This window comes from Pezoporus flaviventris, unplaced genomic scaffold (assembly GCF_033815535.1).
Source record: "Pezoporus flaviventris isolate CSIRO_AGI_PZ_B2104156 unplaced genomic scaffold, CSIRO_AGI_Pfla_v1 ptg000013l, whole genome shotgun sequence".
Taxonomy (NCBI): Eukaryota; Metazoa; Chordata; class Aves; order Psittaciformes; family Psittacidae; genus Pezoporus; species Pezoporus flaviventris.
In genome coordinates, this window is record NW_026892561.1 from 25,611,621 (window position 1) to 25,631,429 (window position 19,809).

The 19,809-nt window shown below is 42.0% G+C and overlaps 2 protein-coding genes across 14 annotated transcripts in view; one reads left to right on the top strand and one right to left on the bottom strand.

The window, feature by feature from the left end:
- The window catches only part of MCF2L2 (MCF.2 cell line derived transforming sequence-like 2), a 180,673-nt gene that overhangs the window by 94,849 nt on the left and 66,015 nt on the right, over positions 1-19,809 (top strand). The gene's annotated exons all lie outside the window — the stretch shown is intronic.
- On the bottom strand, positions 777-19,398 carry B3GNT5 (UDP-GlcNAc:betaGal beta-1,3-N-acetylglucosaminyltransferase 5). 5 transcript variants are annotated; one of them, XM_061452420.1, is made up of 3 exons: positions 19,234-19,398; positions 4,126-4,220; positions 777-2,526 (listed from the first exon to the last, which is right to left on the bottom strand). In XM_061452420.1, exon 3 carries the CDS (start codon positions 2,198-2,200, stop codon positions 1,076-1,078), a length of 1,125 nt encoding a protein of 374 aa, XP_061308404.1. In that variant the 5' UTR covers positions 2,201-2,526; positions 4,126-4,220; positions 19,234-19,398; the 3' UTR covers positions 777-1,075. The 5 variants fall into 5 exon arrangements, with proteins under 5 accessions (XP_061308404.1, XP_061308402.1, XP_061308406.1 ...); XM_061452418.1 differs by lacking the exon at positions 4,126-4,220; XM_061452422.1 differs by lacking the exons at positions 4,126-4,220; positions 19,234-19,398 and adding an exon at positions 3,673-3,783.

Sequence of the window (19,809 nt, forward strand, 5' to 3'; positions counted from 1 at the left end):
GTGGACACAAACCACCCTGACATGTTAAAGCCAGTCTTGTACTTAAGACTCCAGGAGAAGTATTTTAGTGATTTTGATTTGTGTACTGAATTTCTGTGGATCACCATTTCCTTACCCCTTCACTGTGAAGTCAAAATTTGTGCAGAAAATACTGTCTCTCTTTGTTAGTGCAAGCATGACATTTTGCCTTTTAAAGTTTTTAACAGTTTTAAATTAGCTATAAGTAACATTGTCAGGGACTTCTGCTAACTTTTTAGTACCATGAGTACTGGAAAACAGAAGCATTGTTAAAAGGAAACTCATTTAGCTTATTTGCTTATTAACAATTGGACTGTTTAAATATACTGCTTCAGTTTTCAGAAGGCAAAAAGATTAGCAAAACCAGCTACATGGAGTAATATTTCATTTTTATTTTTTTCAAGTTCTAAAGGAAGCTCCTTTGTTAAAACAACCAAGTGAGAGGGCACTCAAACACTGTTTCCCTATTTCAAAGGTTTAGGGAGCTTTGAGAAAAAGACTGTATCAGGTCTTCACTTCTAGCACTCACTGTCAGTTATGCAGGTCTAGACTTACTTTCTGTGAAGCATGGAGAAATGGTGAATATTTGTAGTATTTTGCCTTAAACTACTGCAAGTCTCATTCATCAAGTCAGTTCTACTTTCCTTGTGTTTTAAAATGTCTATCCCATTTTGTTGTAGCAGACTTTTATCATGTGCCTTAGTTCACATAGCTTTACTGACAAAACCAGTTCACATAGCTTTACTGACAAAAGGCTTACTGACAAGTTCAAAGTAACACATTTTCACCATGCATGTCAAAGTGTAGAAGTCAAGCCCATTATAGTTATTTAATCCAGACTTGCATCCCTTGAACAGTGTAAAAAACCAGGCTACAATGTAAAAAGTTGCAGTATAATAGGAGAGCTATTCCAGTAAATTTCTGGATAGAATTTAGGACCATCTTCCCTCCCCACCCCATTCACATGTGAATTTTACCTCTTTATCTTTTGAATAAACAGCTAAAAAGTTGTTGCTCTGTTTTGGCTCAGTGGATCTTCAACACAGATATTCAAGTATTAAGCAAATGCAGCTGAACAAGGATATGTGTCCTCATAGTATAGTTTACAGAGAAGCATTATATTGACTATCCTGCAGTATATTCTACCCCAAATTCCTGAAGAGAACTTTTTAACTTTAGGATCTGTAGCCTGCTTCCATAGCTGTTGAAGATCATACACATGTCCATGAGATGTCATCATTTTGTTATAAATGCAGGGATGATATGGAGCCTTTCCTTCCCCAGAAAAAAATACATGATGTTGTGGTACAACTCCCATTTTATTGGCACAGAGACCCATGAAAACATCATCTATATAAAGACTTGTATTGAGAGTCAATGAAGCCTCATATACTTTAGCTGCTACATCATTTGATATTACATATGCAGCTCCTGCTGTGTAGTCAGGGTAAGAGGGCCACTGGTACATTTCATATGGAACATAGTATTTGCTATTCTTGTCTCTTACGGGAGGGGATCCGCGATGGACACGACCAATCCAGAGATCTTGAACACCCATTTGTGCTAGACTTTGGAGATAAGCAACAAGATTTGGCATATGGATAAAGATATCATCATCTGCAGACATAATGAACCTGGCATGAGGACAGTAGGCATTCACCCAGCTAAACTGCAATAGCAATTTAAGAGTAAGGTTGTGAAAAGTATCCAAGAAGTCTTGCTGAATCAAATCATTGTATTTCTGGTCTTCCAGCCAAAGTTCTCTTAGCAGCAGGTGATCTGTTGGTCGTCCTAAAGCAAAGAGAGTTTTAATGGTGGCATTAAGTTTAGAACGAACATACTTCTCATTTCCCCAAGTTTGTCTAATCGCATCTCTCCGATGACGGTTTTCAGGAGAAGTCTTCACAAACAATAGGAGAAGGACATCCTGCTGCTGACATTTCCCTCTGTGGTTGATCAAGTACTGGTAGCTTGACACTCTGTCCAAGTTATCCCTGTTGATAGACAGGCTGTCATTCACAAAATGGTAGCTATTTATGAGGTATCTGTATGAATAGGACTTCATATGGCTCACAATGTGATTATCAAATGGTCCCCAAAAAATCATGAGACACAGTATGAAGCACGTGGCAAATATCTGCAAAAAATGGCATTTTCTGACTCTTCTGGGACTAACAAACATTCTGATGCAGTTTCTATAATCCTTATTCTTGTTCAGGATCAGTTTTCACAGTGCTTGTGTTTCAGTTTAAGAGCACAGTGTCACCCCTTCAAGATAAGTGTCCATTGTAAGGCATGTTGTCTTTCATTCAGCATCCTTGCAAAGCCAGCTTTGTTCGCAAGTCATCTTTCCCCAAGAATGTTTTTCTTTGACTGAAAGAATGCAGACAGTTTTGAAAGATGAGACTTGTAGATGAGTATTTTCCCTTTGGGCATCTTGAGGTGAACACCACTGTTCTGATCAGATCTTCTCATGTGTTTGTCTCCATGAAGATGAATACCTACCAACTGTAAGGAGGTGGGAGAGGAGAAAAGTTTTAGTGAGATGTCATTAACACATCAGATTTTAGGCTTGGTCATGGAACTGAGATGACTACTCAGACACTCCCCATCTCCACCCACGCCTACAAATAAGCCTGGCAGCACGTTAGAGGTTGTCAGTGGCACAGAGCAAGCTTGCAGGAGGTTGTCGAAGGAGGACCTGACACAGAGGCTTCGGTTTTGCACAAGGAGCTCCTGCTTAGAAAAACCCACTGCCACTAACCAACGGATGACAACATTTTTTCACTCCTCTAAACTCGGAAGGAAGACGCACCCTACAGATGACCGAGTTTACAAGTTGCCTTTGGGTGGCCTATTTGACAGCAAGACCCACGCAGAGATGTCGGACTGCTCCTGGATGCGGGAGCCCCCAGAGGGCTTTCACCTCCCTCACCCCTACCGCCCACCCGGCGAGCAGGGTCCAGTCCCGAGGAGAAAGCAGCCAAGCCGCGCAGCCCTCGCTCCGGCCTCGCTGCAGGCCGCGCGGCGCAGGTTGGGCAGGGCCGCCCGTGCCCCGGCTCCTTCCTGAGGGAAGGCGCCGCCTACACGTCTCCTCTTCTCCCGTATCGGTGCTCGCTGCCCCGGCCGTGGCAGCACCCAGGGCGGCACTGCTCCCCTGCCTCGACCCCGCAGGCAGGGCTGTGGAAGGGAAGCAGCCGTGTGACTAACACGGCCAGCAGACAGGGACTGTTTGTAACCCGAGCTGTAGTGCAGAGGTCAGTTTCGTAGTAAGCTGTACCAGACTCTTCAGGTAGGCATCCCTCTGTCACAGACACAATTATTAACATTAGACAGCTAGCAATGCAGCACTACCAGCTAGTTCTTAGTGAAGTATCCAAAGCACAAAAAGCCACCCGAATCCAGCCTTCTCACCCCACATTTTGTAAAATTCAGTTCCTGTAGCTCGTTGTCTCTCCTACCGATAAACAAGAACAGCCTGAAGTAGAGCATGCTTCCAGTCAGGCAAGAAATGTCAGAGTAGCAGCATAAAAAAGAATGGCACCCCACAAGCTAAGCACCTCGAAGACAAAAACACAACCCCCAAAGCAAGAGAACAAAAGCTACCATTATTACATTTGAAGTCACATGCAACACATTTTGAAACTGTTTTACCCATTTGAGGTCTTGCAACTAGATAGCATGATGAGACTGCAACAGACTATAGAGATAAGAAAACTACATCACACAATTGCTCTAAGTTATCTACCACAGGGAGAGGACTGCCTTCTCAAAATGGAAACCATGCAATGGTGCAATTGAGGATTGCAGATTATAGTGCACAACAGAAAAGCTGTACGGACAGTTTGGTGAATAAAAGTCAGCACTTTTTATAGCATCAATTTAAACCCTTTTTTATTTTGAAAACAGGAAGTTAAACAATGCACCCCAGAGCTATCAACTCAGCAACTTTATAACACAGTGCTATTGCAAAGCTCACTCTTGCAGATGAGATGCAAACAAGCTTCAATATTTCAGGAATCCAGACATTGATAGCTCCTTTTGGAGGAGTGGGTCTGAAGATACCCACTAACTTCCTGAGAATAAGTTCTGGTTTCCCCCTCCAACTTGTGTGCTCATTTCCAAACATCTGTACTCTACATGAAGTTGGCCAGTTAGCACAAATGCTGCAGCATCATCTCCCCCCGTTACATTTACAAAGTCTAAAAAAAAAAAAAAAGCTCAACCTTCATGATAGTTTAAAAGCAGCTGACTTTTCTGAAAGTAAAGGGAGCAGGAGGAAAATCTATTTAACCACTTGAAGCAAAGTTTACCTTGGTAAACACAGGAACACACCAAAGAACTATTTTAGATTGCTTGGCTAAGGTGTTTTGGCAACAGCCTGCAATTGCCCGTGTCATCTAGTAAAAGCATTTAACGCCACAAAGTGACAGAGGTCACTGAAGACTAGCAGTGAGACTAACCTACGTGATAGTTATTGCCACTAGGTAACAATAAAAGTCCCCAGGTGGGGGGAGAGAAAGGAGGGGAAGCACCCCCCCCCCCAAAAAAAAAAAAAAAAGCTAATCAAAAAAACCTCACCAAAACCCAAACCACCCCACCAATAACCAAACCATCAGAAACCCAGCTTTAATTATGGAACAGATATCAGGGGACAAGAGATACACACAGACTGAGTTTTCTGCTCCCTAGCACCCCAATCCCTGGAAGTCAGGGATGCTGGGGAGAAAACTTAAACTTTTGCTTGAAGAAAAAGCAAGCCATAAAGTCAACTGACTGAAGGCTGGATCAGTCTGGTCTGTCATTTCCTTACTCTAGTTCATGAGAATTAGATCACTCTTTAGTGGAGAGAAGTTCAGAATCCTCTTCCGAAACATACCTCTCAGTTAAAACTTTAAATTGCTGTTTTATAATGTATATATATAGATGAGCAATACTGATGAAATTTGAGGAAGCCTATACCTACCTGCCCATCTCCCTCAAAAGAAGCCTGAAGACTGGCATTGAAGGTGTCTATACACAAATAGTCTCTTTCATTTTCAGAATTTTTTATAGCCCATTTGCAACACACATCCTTTGTGCTTAGTCATGCCCCTATCCCTTAGGAAGGGAACAGAGTCACCATTAAGAGCTATTCATTGCCAGCTGATTCTCATAACTCTGAGGAAGAAAAAACCCACCCACACCACCAAACACACCAATACATTCTAGCAAGAGAAAGCATGGTGGAACAGAGATAAAAACATGCTTGATGGTCGTTTTTCTGACCATAATTAAGGTGTTTTGCCACTTGGCATGCATTTGCTTGCTTATGGCTTGGAAGCTTTTAGATTCAGTCTAAGATTGGAGAGAGAGTGGGAGAGCAAAGTACCCATACACAGTTTCTATAGCTGCCTTCCTTGCCAGTAGATTTAAGATTCACAACTGCATGAAGTCTTTCCCCAGCTGCAAGAACTGCAAGCTTTTCTTCACCCTGCAACAATCCTACTGTTCCCTAAACAAGTTTGTTATTTAACCTTTTGGTATTTCCACAAACATTACTTTCATTTTAATGTAGCAAATGTTTACAATTCTGTACTTTGCATTCAGCATATATTTTGGGATGAAAGTGAAGCTAGTACAGTTTGTTATGCAAACTCCAGAGTCTGTAGAGTGACCACTGCAGAAAAGCAAATCTTTCAGGGAGCTACTTTCAATGTTCACGGCAGTCAATATTCGAAAAAAAGTCAGTTTTAAGTTAATTTCAGGGTAGAAGTAGAACAGTTTTGGAAAGTCCACTGAGGAGAGGCAGTCAACAGAGGCCCTAAAGAAACAAAGACACTTCAAATGTGAAAAACCAGAGACAGACCCTCATGGGAAGAACCATGAAGAGGCAATAAAAAGACACTCCAACATGGGGATTTTTTTCCAACTACCACCACTCTGATAAAACCTAAACCTGAGAAAGAACAACTAAGATTGCCCAGAGGGAACACACTAACTCTCCGCTTCAAATTTTCTCATGTAGTATGATACACAGGCTGCGCTTCAATTAATTTGTAATTGATTTTATATATATATATATACATACATATATATTTCATTCCTTCTGCCTCAGACAGAAGATAAGTTCAGATCACAAGCAGCTTTCCCAGGCAGTGCAGGATATTCCAGGAAACACTATTTTAAATAGAACCAGTTTATCCTATCAGCTTGTAGCAACCATCCCTTTCATATCAACCACTCTTAGATAAAGAGAGCTTGGAAGATATACAAGAAGGAACACCTCAAACATTGCCTAGTTTCAAACATCAGTCATCTAAAGAACTGCTGAATCTCTTGTGTCTGTATCTTGTTGGCTGTATCAAACAACCACTTAGTTTAAGGATGCAATTCTATGTGATTGTTGAGATCAATCAGATGCTTACTGCTGTCAATTTGGATCTCTCTCTTTTCCAGCCCTGCCCTCTCATCCTCACCGCATAGACCTTTTACAGCTTGCAATGGCTCTGGAGCTTATGTGGTTGCTCAACGAGCCAATCAACCTCTTCCCTTCAAAAGCAGCTTGCTGAAACCCTGAAGTATCAGAACTGATACTTGGTTGATTCAGGTCAAGCTGTTATCTAGAGCCTAACCTAAATGCACAACAAGACTCAAGGATTTCCTTTGTAGAACGAGATGTAATACACATTGCGTCTAAAGCTTTCGGTCTTTTAAGTTCTTAGGCTAACAGGCTGTGTATTACTACAGAAAATTTGAAGTCTTAGGACAGGCTTTTGGGCTAAAGTTAGGATATTCCTGTCACATGAGCTACTCCAGATCAGCTTGTTTGATAGTGGAGTAGGATGTCCAGGTAAGAAGGCACATTGCAGAGATGCTCTATCCTGCTGGAAGACTTCAGATGTCACATGAACCTAAGCTGCAATACCACTTCTACAGCATTAATGAAATGTGCCCACAGAGGTGCCAGAGAAGCAGACACACTTCAGTTAAAGCTGCAGGGATGAAGATTAGCCCTACCTGGATTTAAATTCAGACAGTTCTGTCAAGCCTAGTGTAACAAAGAAGCAGTCCTGAAAAGAGCAGGTTGGATTTTCCTGAAGCTTTGAAAAGCTGTTTAGAAAGGAGCTACAGGGTTCAAAGAATGCAGGTTTTGGCAGATTTGAGAGTTTTAAGTAGAGCTTTTTTTTTTTGTTTTTTTTTTGCTATGTTTGGTTTCTGAGCAATTTAAACAGTTACAATTCCTATGAAATGGAACTCTTCATCTCCAGCAGTACTGATTTATGTACTGCTTACACACCAAAAGACCAAAGGAAATCTAGTCCAGTTAGCACATCAAATAAGCCATCAAAACACAAAATTACATGTTTATCAAGATTTTCTCTTCCAACTGACTAATTAAAGGGTAAGAAAGTATGTGCCTAAGTTAATGGGAGCAAAGCCTGGATGGACATTGCTGCTTACAGCTTTAGCTACAAGAGCTACAACCCAGGCTCTTCTGACCATTTTCCCATTGCTGACATATGCCTTCACATGTCATGCTGTCATCTCTACCCTGGCCTGTGTCCTCCTCCTGCACTCCCCAGTATCTGAAGAAACTTAATATATATTAAGTTGATTTGAAACTAATCTTCAGGTTCCTCTTATACATAAACTGTCTCACAAAAGAGGCCTGAACAGAAGACTGAGCAAGTTACACCCCTGACACTTCTAGGATTTCCTGCCATAGTGACAGAAGTTAATTTTAGGGAAAAAAGCATACTTAGCCAACTAAGCCTTCATTCGTAGTTTGCAAACACCAAGATGGAAAGAGAGCACAAGCACAGAGCCTGCAAAGAAAATAATTTCAAGTAATATCGAAACTTCCACTGTTACACCTTGCTCTGTACAAAACTGGTGAGAAATGGAAGGCAAAGTGGACAGATATCCTGTAGGGAAATATAGTCAAAATGACAATGGGGTTAAAAAGGAAAAAAGAAAATCTAATGCTATAAAGATCTATGGAAAGTTTAGAGTCAGATCACAGATGTTGCACTAATAAGGAACATTTATGCAGGGAGGACTGACAGTAGCTTTCAAAATGGCTTCAAGAACATTTAACCCATACTCTGCATTCCCATATTTGATTGCAAGTTCTTTAGCAACTTGCAGACAGGGTACAGTTTCCTGGGATGGTAGAATCAGCATTCTTGGAGACTTTTTATGCATGTGTTGAGGTCTTCTTAGATTGCACAGACACCCGATTTTCTGAAGGTGAACACCAAACACCTTCCAAAACATGAACTCCTGAAATGATTCTGAGGTTGCTCCATTAAGAGCAATCCCCTTATTAAAAAGGCCAACCCTCACCCCCCACAAAAAAAAACAAACAAAAACCAACCAACAATACAACAAAAAAAAACTTCTAACCCCCTCCCCCCCCCCCCCCAAAAAAAAAAGAAAGCAAAGAAACAGAACCAAAAAACCAACCAACCAACCAAAACCAAAACCAACCCAAAATGACATTGAAATACAGCACTTTCGCCAGGGAAGCTTCGTATCAGAAATAACTACAGTAGCAAAAGTATGACGTTGAAAGCTGTAACCTGTTGATGCTTCTCATTGATATGTAACACTTCTAAGTGCTGGCACAATCTCTGAAGCGTTCTTTGTTTGAAGGACAGCAGAGCATTAGATGGCAATTGAATAAAGCACTTCAACTCCTTCAGGGCTGGAAGCAGAATCTCTGCCAGGAAATAGCTAGCTGCCAGCAGAGATGTTAGAGAGGGTTTGCACTTGCTGTAACTACTGGGTGGAAATGGAGAGGGGAAACTTAAGAAATCACTCTAAAATGAGCAGTAAGCTTTCCAGCTGCTATAAGCAAATATAACTGGAGACATCTGCCAGAAAGGCCAGACTTGCCTTCTTATATTGTTTTCATCGGATTAGTCCCTTGAAATAACTATTGTGCAGGTAGCAGGAGCAGAGCAGAATCACATCCTTGAAGCACCAATCTATCTATATTTAGACTGCAATTTTCAGTTGATTTAACCTAGGATATTCACTGTGGACTCTTCCCCATACAAGCTAGAAGGGAGGACTGCATTTTCCATAATGGAAGACTCCAAAATATAAGTCATTTAGTTCAAGGGATTCTGCACAAAATGCACAATCACCAACATGAAGTTCTTCGCTTTGTGTTCAGCAGATTCGGTTAAAAAAGACAATTCTTTATACTGACATTAATGATAATATTCCAAAGTTTTAGAGTCTGGCAGTGACATGATTGAGGCCGCATGCCCTCATTTTCTGAGTAACCAAGTTCTTAACTTCCATGCAGCCAAGTCAGAGCTCTAAAACACAGCTACAAAGGCTGTAATGGTACCGGTTGTACAACCCATTGCATTTGTTTCAGCAGATGCCAGTGATGAACTCTAATGCTATGCTGAAAAGCAGTCTGCATTTATGTAAGATCACTTTTACAGTGCCAGTATTCAAAGACATGCCAAATTGGTATATGTCCCTTTCAACTCCCATGTACTAAGGCAAAAGCATGTGGCAAAGAGGCAGAGAATATTAGCTGCAGCTGTTAATGTTACCCTGTCAGGTGTGGATGGCAGAGCTTAAGTATCAAAACCAGTTGCACAGCACCAGTTTTTCTGCTTCTGAGTGAGACTTCAGTCAGCACTTTTTATAGCCTCCAGAAAGCCTCCCACCCTCCAATTTTATAGTAAATAATTTCTGTTCCTATTTGGAACCTTATCTGGAAGCTTGTACAAGTGGTACAAGGAATTTTCTAGTGACTATATATCATTTAATCTCAGAATATTGTAAGTACACCTTGCCTGCAAAAGTGGGTAAGGCATTACAAAAAGGGCTAGCTTGCTACTGCTTTCTATCCCACATTAGTGTATTCACCTCTCTACAAAAGTGTATTCCTGACAACCTTGCAAGAAGGACATCCTGTTACACATGGTAGCTTTGAGCTGAAGACTGACCAAAACTGAAGGCTGAAGAAAATGCTTTTCCCCATATTAGAGAAAGCAATTGTGAAATATCAAGCAGTTAAGGATCCAGTCCAAAGCTCAACACTGGTAGAGAAGAAAATGCAAATTCTCTAAGTACACATTAATGCTGAATCCCTGTTTCATAGCATGTTAGCATTGACGAGCTACAGCATCAGAGCCTCACCCAATCAGGAATTCTTTCAGCTGCCTGTTCTAAGTAAGCCCGTTCATTTATTTGCAGCTAAATCGAAAGATGCTATGTCCTGCCTCTTTTCCCCACAAACCTGAAGTGATTTCTGTTCCACTCTACAGGCCACACCTGAAGATCAAGCTCAACAACTATCTGAGGCAGACTTTTTCCATGCTAACTGCCAAACTAAGAGAGGAAGTCAAATTTCAGACTGACACACCAATGGCAAGACTAGTTTAAGCTGCCTTTCTGTGGGGCCTCACTTTAAAAGTTGTTTTGCTTAGTTAGAATACTTAAAAAAACCCCAACAAAAACAACAACAAAAAACAAACAACAAACCAGTGGGTTAGAAAGTGTATAAAGGATTCATTTAAACAAAAGGCTAACACTTGTACTATGGCTCTTTCTAAATCAGCCTAGACTTTTCTGTCCTAGTTCCATGTTTTAAGTTTTTCATTCCAGAACAAAATATTCTCTCATCTGCTCTCCAGTCTATTTCTCTTCTTCAGACAATCCTCTAGCCTGTGATCCAAATTCAGCATCAAATTCAAGACAGATATCCCATATTGCAGCAAAAGTTTACAGTTAAAATTTGGATGTTACATGCGTCAATATCATGCAGGCACTAAGGCAGGAAGACTGACTAATGGCATGTTCAATTTTAGATTAGAAAGTAGGTTTCTGTTCTTTTTTCTTCTTTCAGTTAGACCAATGATGATAAAACCTGTTGCAATTAAAGTCAAGACAAATGCTGGTTAACTTACAGGCTACAGGAACTGGTGGGGTTTTTTAGTGTTGTTAGACTAGCTGTCTCCAGATTTAAGTTAGCGCAGATAAGAGATATGTGAACTCATGAATCCACAGAGTATCATCCCATCTAGTCTTCGCAAATTGGCTCAGCTGAATAAACTTTCCTCTCTCTCAAGCATGGCTCATCAACCTTAGCCAAGTATCATGCAGACTTCCATCCAGACACCATTTATACTATGTATACAACTGAGCAAAGTCCTGGATCACACCTTTTTGCCTCAAATCTTTTTCCTCCAGTAATTTATGTTCCCAAAGCTATAAGTAGGGACATGGGAGACAAGCCTGCTGGTTTACTTGTCTACCTGCAAACCACATACACAAGATTTGGAGGAAGCTGGGCTGCAAAACACTAGTGCTGGTTCCCATACTAATAATACCTGATCAGTAAGAGCCAACATCACTTTTGTTAAAAACTTTTTCACTAAGGTGACCCAAGTCATGAAGTCAGGAACACTGCCTGGTTTTCAGTTCTTTATACACCATCATAGAAATTAAGGAGCAAATCAGGTCCCAGTCCTATGCATAGGGACTCCAGACAGTACAGACTAATTTTCTCTATGTCAGAGAAGTACCCAGCTCTTCAATTTCAAGGCCATGCTTTCCCCACTATATATACACACTAAGCAAGCACAAGGCGTAATGCTAGACTGAATCTACCATGTACACAGATGTACCTTAGCAAATCACACACCTACACTCAAAGGCCTCCTAGTAATTTAAGATACTCCTCTTAAAGCAAGTATAGGATCAGCCTAGAAAAGAAGCAGCTCTTTGGAGAAAACCAATACTTCTATCAATATCTAAGAAAGCATCTGCATATACAATGAAATTTCAAAGATAACTTTTCTGATGAGGGAAAAATTATGAGCAAGAGAATGTCCTTAAGATGACCCCCTAATGCCTCATCAACCCCACAGAGGTAGTAGAGCTGCCATTGCCACAACACTTCAAAACTCTCCTCTTGAGATCAAGAGCAAGTATTGCTTAAACCACTTCATTGTCCCATACACCCACAGATCTACAAGCACTTAAGAACAGATAGGCATGGCACACCCTGTTCCCTTTTCCCTCAGCCCATAACAGAATTATACCTTGTTCATTCTCACCCCCTCCTGTTCAGTGCTATGCATATCTGCTAGCAGCTCTTAAACTGGAGGAAATGTATTCTACTAGGGGCTGATGGAAGAGAAGAGTTATTAACAATCCTGTCTGCTTTCTGGATAATCTCATCTGGTGCGTTGTCCTCTTTTATTAATAGGAAATTCATCTATTTGAATTGAGCAAGCAGTCTATCTGACCATGTGTTCACTTCTTGTTTAGTATTCATACTTCAGTTATTTTCTTAAGAGATTTATTCCCATTTGGAGTATTTCAGCACAAATTTGCTAAAACTGTTTCAAAACATGGAGGTGCAGTGTAAAAGTGAAGTATATATTTATACACTATTTAAACACTATTTTTCTATAGAAGCATGCAGTACTAGTCATTCGTGGTACACCAACAGAAGTTAAAGAACTTACCTTTTTAATTAATTAAAAGTTACATAAATAGCACCTTGAATTAAAGAGTCACTCTAACTTTAGGCAAATCATCATCTAGAATTAGCAAACACAAACTGTCCATTTCTCCCAAGTACTAACTTCCAGACTGCAATTCTTAAAGCATTCACACAGTCTTCACTGGTCTTCACTGGCATGGGAAAGCCCCAAATAGTTTTAAGTTGAAACTGAATAAACATGCTAGAAGCATTATGTTAGGACATATGGGTAGCTTGAGTAAAATCAAACTTCTATCAAACAGATACCATTCAAAACTGTTTAGTTCATGCTCTCCAATCTATCTCTGTCAAAGATACCACTTTCTGGGGAGTAACTAAGTTTTGGGGAGAGATTTAAAGAAAGCAACAAAGGAAACTGCTAAAGCCAAGTGTACTGGAAGACCTGGCGACCAAAAAAAGACTAAGAGTAGAATGTTTTCTGTATTTGCAACAGCTGCTGACAGAAGCCACCACCTTCTAGCACTTCCATAAGATCCGGATTCATATGGCTAGCTAACCTTTTCCTTTAGCTCAGTAGTGAAGTGTTAAGCTAAGGTCTATTTCAATTATTTTATACCACTACATAAATTTCAAGGCTTTAACGTAGTTTTCACATTTTAAAGAGTTTAAGACAGTCAAATATTCCACATAAAGAGCTGTTGGTGCTTTGTAAATTTAAAAACAGATTCAATACAGAAGGCTTCTCCTATATTCATGTTGAGGGTGTCCATGTTTGTTTCAAGCAAGACAGGAAGGCATAAACATCTCAGTTTTTTATGATAAAGTGGATTGAGAACCACCTCAACATATACAAAGGCTCTGCAGATTGGCTGGAATAATAGCAGTGCAAGACTTTGTTTAAGCCTGTCTGCAAACTGGGTGGGATGAACTCCCTTAATCCTCTCTTACTTCTGTGGGAACCAAGAAGAATTTTAGCCTTTTATACAGCCTTTTCTGCAACGCAACCAGGCCAGGTATTGAACAGGAGGCACTTGTCTACTTTTCATTATTATGAAAACATGGCTTATAACAGAAAAGCAAAGAACCAAACCAACACCCCCTATATGCACTTCAGAGAAACATGACAGTACAGTAAGCGGTAGCAGTGAAGAACCATATCCTGCAATTTCTAGCTTACCACACTTGAAGTGTCCTGAGAGCTGCTAACAAATCACTGGCTGTAACAAGCCACAGAACAGAGGACTAAACAAGCAATTCCTCAGGCCTAGCTTCAAGATTCAAATCAGATAAGAAAAGTCAAACAAAGGAGCTGCAAAACACTCCCAACATATTTAATAAACAGTAAGATTTCTCTAAGACTAGAGTCTTTGTAAATTATGTGAAGGAGGCTTGTGCAATGGCATTTAACCAGAAGTACTTGCCTCAACCTGGGAGAAATGGATAGTAGGTCACACTAAAATGTGAAGAGCCAGTAAATACAGTATTTTGATATATATAAGAATACATCTCATGTATCTATACACACACTTCTATACAAGATTAACATAAGGCCAAAATCTGAACTACGTACAGCACTAGCATACACAAAGCACCAGATTGAGAACTGCGGTGATGACAGTTTAGTGAAACAGAGTTAAAGAGAAACTACAAACAGAATTTATTGGGATACAGACCACAAAACACCCATATATGGACTCTAGAAGGAAGCTACAAAGATGGGAGCAGAACTTGCAAGACAGGGATGACGTAAGGCAGGAGGAAGAACAAAAGCATCCATGAAAGAAGCTGCATCATTCTAGAAAGCTGAGGTTTAAGAACAATGCAATAGAAAGTCAGTACTTGTAATCTCTACAGGACTTTGCTCAGGTCTTCTGGACAAAGGAGCCAGAACCTTAGAAAGCAGTCTAAAGCATGATACACCTTTGCCACCCCATTGTTCACTACAAGAGTTTCCTACTGATATATATAGTGAATAAATATTTTACAGGAAGTCAGGAAAGTTACAAGGAAGAGTTCAAAAAGCACTCTGTCTAGTCTCACCAATAAAAGACACAGATTATACATCCCAGTATACAGCACAAAGTGAAAGACTAATCTTTCTTTACTAAACCAAGTCAAGTAGAAGAAAATCTATCCACTTCTGTTTCTTTTTCCATGGAGAAAGATAAGTACATTCTATGAAAATAAAACATTAATTGAGGGCTGGGGAAGGGGCTGCAGTGGTGTATGTTGAGTAGCAGTTTAAAGAAGCAAAGCTGTAAGTTTCCTGCCCTAAGAAAAAAGGCCAGTTTAAGTCAATCAGCACAAGCCTCTTCAGGCCTCAGCAGAAGTGAAACTGGAAGAAACAGAAGTTTAAGGATATAGCAGGAAAAGATAATGTGAGCAGAAAGTGACTTACTGGGCCAACAGCAAGTTCAACTCAAAGCAGCTTTCCTCATCTCTAAATAAAAAGGACCAGCTAAAATCCCTTCCTTTGCCATTACATCCCCAAGCACCTCCAACAGTGTGGCCTGTGTTAACAAAAGGGGTTCTTTATTCCAAAGTTGCTGCACCTGAGGTTGAGCTGCTTCACACAAGAGGTAACAGTGTATCTTCAGAACATGGCAGCATGACCAAACATTTTATTCAAGTTTGAGACTACATCCAGCAACCTAGAGATGGTACTAGTCAAGCCTGACTTCATGAAATTGGTTTGCAGCAAGCAAACTTGGTCCGTACTACAAGGCAGGAACTCTTACAGTCTGTGGTCTTAGCAATGTATAAACATATGTCCCTCTTCAGCACTCCTTCATTTACAACCCTTTTGAAGTCATGTGTTCACAGGTTGTTTAAGCAGTCTTGGGATCTGCTAGATTTCCTGAGCTATTTGGGCATGTAGCAGCAGCATCTCCAAGCCACAATTCCATCTAAGTTTAAGATCAGACTATGTAGCAGGCAACAGGCAAACTTCAGGACCAGCACAGGTTCATTCTAAAAAGTTGCAATTCCAAAGCAGAAGAGGTCTTTCATCATTCTATTTCCATAATTTGGTGGTTTCCCCATTAACTGCAGAACTTAAGTTCAAAGATCCTTTTATAGCATTTCTCCCCTCTCTGCCAAGGGCAAAACTTAGGAAAGAGAGGAAGCCTCTCAATTGTCCATGACTATTAGTGTAGTCTTTGAAGACTCAGGAATGCACAGATTCAGTTCAGGGTGAGGACAATTTCCTGAATATTGCTGAGATTCCAGATACACAGTGTCTCCTGTACCAGCTGAAACTACTGCCATCACTTCTGGCCAACCTGACAGAGGTGGACTATGCTGCTTTCCACTGGAACTGAAAGATTCGTGAGGTCTGCTGAATAATCAGATAGCCTCACTCAAGATGTGCATATCCTAAGAAGCTGAGGAAGGTACTTCATTAAACTCTGCAAGCACTGTATGGAAGGCAGAGCTGGTAGTGCCATGCCAATCCATCACTTTCTGGTTCTCATCACTTTCTTGCCAGTTGCAAGGCACAGCAGACCTACTACAGTAACAGCAGCTTCCCCAGACAAAAACCCCTCAGTACTTCTGTGCTCTCAGTAAGTGACATCTTCAAATTAAAGGATTACCTAGATAATTCCGCAGGCACAGACTTATAACGATGGGAGATGAGGCAACAGTTGGTACATCCTAGATGCTGTAACACCGTAGATACACTGCAGATGCAAAATAACAGCAAACACAAGCCACTGGCATTTCAAATGCTAAGTGATGTCTTGCAGGGTTTTCCACATGCTTCTCCCTAATCAGTAGGTGAATTACCATTCCCTGCTTCAGTACTCACTACTCCAGTTTGGCCAGATGTCAGAGAGACTGTCCCAGCTGCTGCTTTGGGCAGCCGAGCAATCTGTTTGCTTCTCAATAATTTAGAAACTTAGAGGAAGCAGAAAGTGATCCAGGTTAGATTCATTCAATGAAAAAGAACTAGTAAGCAGAGACTGCTAGTACATTTCTAAGCAGAGAAAAACAGAACCTTACCAGTAAAAAAAACCCACATTTTTACCAAGATACTGTGTTTCTGTACATAATGGATATTGGGCTTCTGTGAAACTAGTTCTGTGCAGAATAACCAGGAACTCCCGTAATAACAGAGCAACACCCAGCTCTATGTCCAACCTTCTGGAACACTGCTAGAATATTCCATGGCTGTTGTTATCAACAGTCACTTAACGTCTCCTGCCCAACAAGGAAAAGCTGGCATTTATCCTCTCTTAGATTACAACTATTTTCCCTTTTTAAAAATAATCTATGCTTTTGCTTAACCTCACCCTTTCCCCTTCCCTCTTTGGGGTGGAAAAGCGAGAACAAGACTGCATCATACAAAATAGATTTCAACAGTTCCGCTAGTAGTTTTATTCAAAAAAATCACTTCACAGTACACACTGTAAAGCAGAGCACAGACCTTTATTGGTGCTAGGAGCACGTGGGGGTTCAAACCTCCATACACATCTCCAAAGCACAGTAAATTCCAGGGTTTCTTATACTTTACATTTTCGTCTTGATATAATTTTACCTAAAGCATCTCTACGTACAATTTGGTAAGTTATATAACTGTAGTCCTCTTATCCTACCTCACACTTGGGTTAGGGCTGCAGTGACAGTCTACTGGTTACCTTTTAGCTTTCAACGGCTAATAGCCGGAACTACATGCTTAGTTCTTTGTTCAAACTGTTATCATATCTTACCATTAGGGATGCCCCTGCTTAGAAGCAAATTACAGAAGCAGATGCAAGCCATCTACAGGCCTGAATTCTAATGCATTGTTTGTTATGCTTCACCAGAAGGGCAGGTTCCCACCCTCAGAGGGGACCTCTGTTGAGCAAACATTCATGTGTCATGCTAAAAAGTAAAGTTATTTCAGCTAAGGCCTAATGGCTTGGTCTCAGTTTTAACACTACTGCCAAGAGATCCTCAGGCATAAGCCTCAGCAATCACTAGGCGAGGATGCTGCAGCACAAGAAAGCAGCATGTACTGAGTTATCCAGTACTTTACATAGCTGGAATAGAATGACAGGCCCTTTTTTTTTTTTTTTGTCATTGCCTTATACTGGAGCTGCTTACATTAAAGACAGTATTCCATCTCTACATAGTCCAAGATCTTGCTCGGAAGTAGTTAAAGCTGCTTCTCCCAGCGTTCTCTCAGGTGTCTCCTGTGCTCCCCACAGGGGGGTGAGCCAGCGATTCGCCCCTTTCCCCCGGGGTCCCGCCGCCGCCCCAGTCCCCAGCCAGAGCTCTCACAGCGCCCCCCCCAACCTCTCCCCAAAACCTCTAAAACCCAGGCGTCCTTGTTTCCGCTCGAAAATACTCGGAAGCTCGCGCTGGTGGGGCTGGAGGTCTCTGTGTCCATGTCCCGCCCCCCGGCAGTCCCGAAATCGGCCCAAACCCACCGTTAGCCTTCTCTATCCGCATCCCCCGGAGCACCCGCCGAACCCAGGAGCAGCCTGGGAGGGGGGAAGGACCAGCTTCCAGCCAGACGGGGGCACAAAGCGGGGCCCAGCCCCTAGCTCACCTCCCGCCGCTCCCCGCCGCCACCCTACAATTTGAAACTCCGCAGCCGGACGAAGAGCACAGACAAAAGAAGCCGTTTTCAGCGTTGCTTAGCGCGGTTTGAAAGCTTTCAGCAGCTCCCCCTTTCACCTAATACGTTTTTCCAAGGCAAGTTTTATCTATGGAGTCCCCGAAAGACTGACAGAGGGCTGCTCCCGCGGGACGGCCGGCGGCCTGCATGCCGGCTTCCACTGGGGAGAGGAACTCCCGGCGGTAATAAGGGATCTAACGAAGCCAGGGCGGGAGGGTTGCCGCAGTGCTTTCGGGGGTGCGTCCCCGTGTTGCAACCCAGGGCTGAGCGGAGAAGAAACTCCTGGCCGGATTTGCGAGTTTCTTGGGTGGGAACAGTTAAGGAAGAGCAATTAAAAAAAAAAAAAAATGCCACCACCCACCACCACCACCCCCCCACCCTCCCCCCAAACCAAAACCCCACTTTTCCTGCAGTTAAGAAAAAAAAAAAAGACACTAAACAGGCACCCGGGAGGGCGATTAAACAAGAGGCGGGAGGAAACAGTACTGCTTTGAATGGGCTATTTCACCGCAATGCGCGGGTGGCCTCGAGTTTTCCCTCCACGGCTCAGGGGACGAGAAAGACCCTGAAAAGGCCACAAAAAAAGCTTCTGAAGGTTTTTCGCCTGATCCAGCGTCCCCTTTTTCTAGTATATTTTTTTTTAATAATAAAATCGACCGCCAGACAATGATCATACCTTTGGGGGGAATCTGCTAGAAGGTTACACAAAACAGACACTAGAACTTCACTGAAGCTTGGGTCTTGTTTATCACAGAAATTTGAAATCCCATGGCCCGTCAAACCCCTTCTTTAAGGCAGGCGCAAGGCAATCGCGCACGGAGTTAATGGATGCGGTCTGCACCAGAAACCTTTTAAACAAAGCAGCCAGAAAACTTGTTTGTTCAAAACATGGAACCGCAATTCCAGAAACTAGGATAAGTGAAACACCCTCCTTCCTGAACAGACCAGCCCTTACAACCTCTGAAGCCAAACAGAGAAGAGAAAAAAAAAAGCATTTAGAAAACCAGTATTTTCGCTTAAGTTTAAATTACCCAGCTGCTCGCTTTACACATAGCTGAGGAACGTACAACCCGGCTGCTCTGCGCAAGCGAACAAACTTTAAAAGCACGGGGAAACGGGACAACACCCAGCACAGATTTATGTATCTCACCAAGAAAACCAGGCAGCGAGCTGCTTCTCCTCTCCTTGCTTTTTTTTTTTTTTTTTTTTTTTTTGCTTACTTCCTTGGAGACAAGAAACCAGCCCAACCCGGGGCCGGCTCGCAGCATATGAGTTCCCTGGGCCCCGAGAACCAATCGGCTCCTCCTCTCTTCTTACCTCCTCCTTCTTCTCCTCCTACCGCTCTCCTCCCCTCCTTCCCTTCCTCCCCGGCTCAGCCCCGGATCCCCAGGTCTCCACAGGTGTCCCGCTGTCTGTAAACTACCCTGCCGCCTGCGGCACTGGGTGCCTTCGGGATTATCCACACTCCCGGTGTGCCACGTGCAATCTTCTTTATCACGCTTCTCTCTCCGGAGGAGGTGGTGAGATTCCAGTGTGCTAGGTGGGGTAACTGTCTTGCAACGACACTCAAAAGCACTAGAAGTAATGTTTTTTAGCACTTCAGAAATCCTTACATGTTTAAAAATATCTTAGGCACACAATAAAAGCTTACCTAACTGCTGCTCGAAGTGTCTGAGGTGCTAAATAACATCTAAAATAAAATAGTAACTGTTGGCTAAATAACATT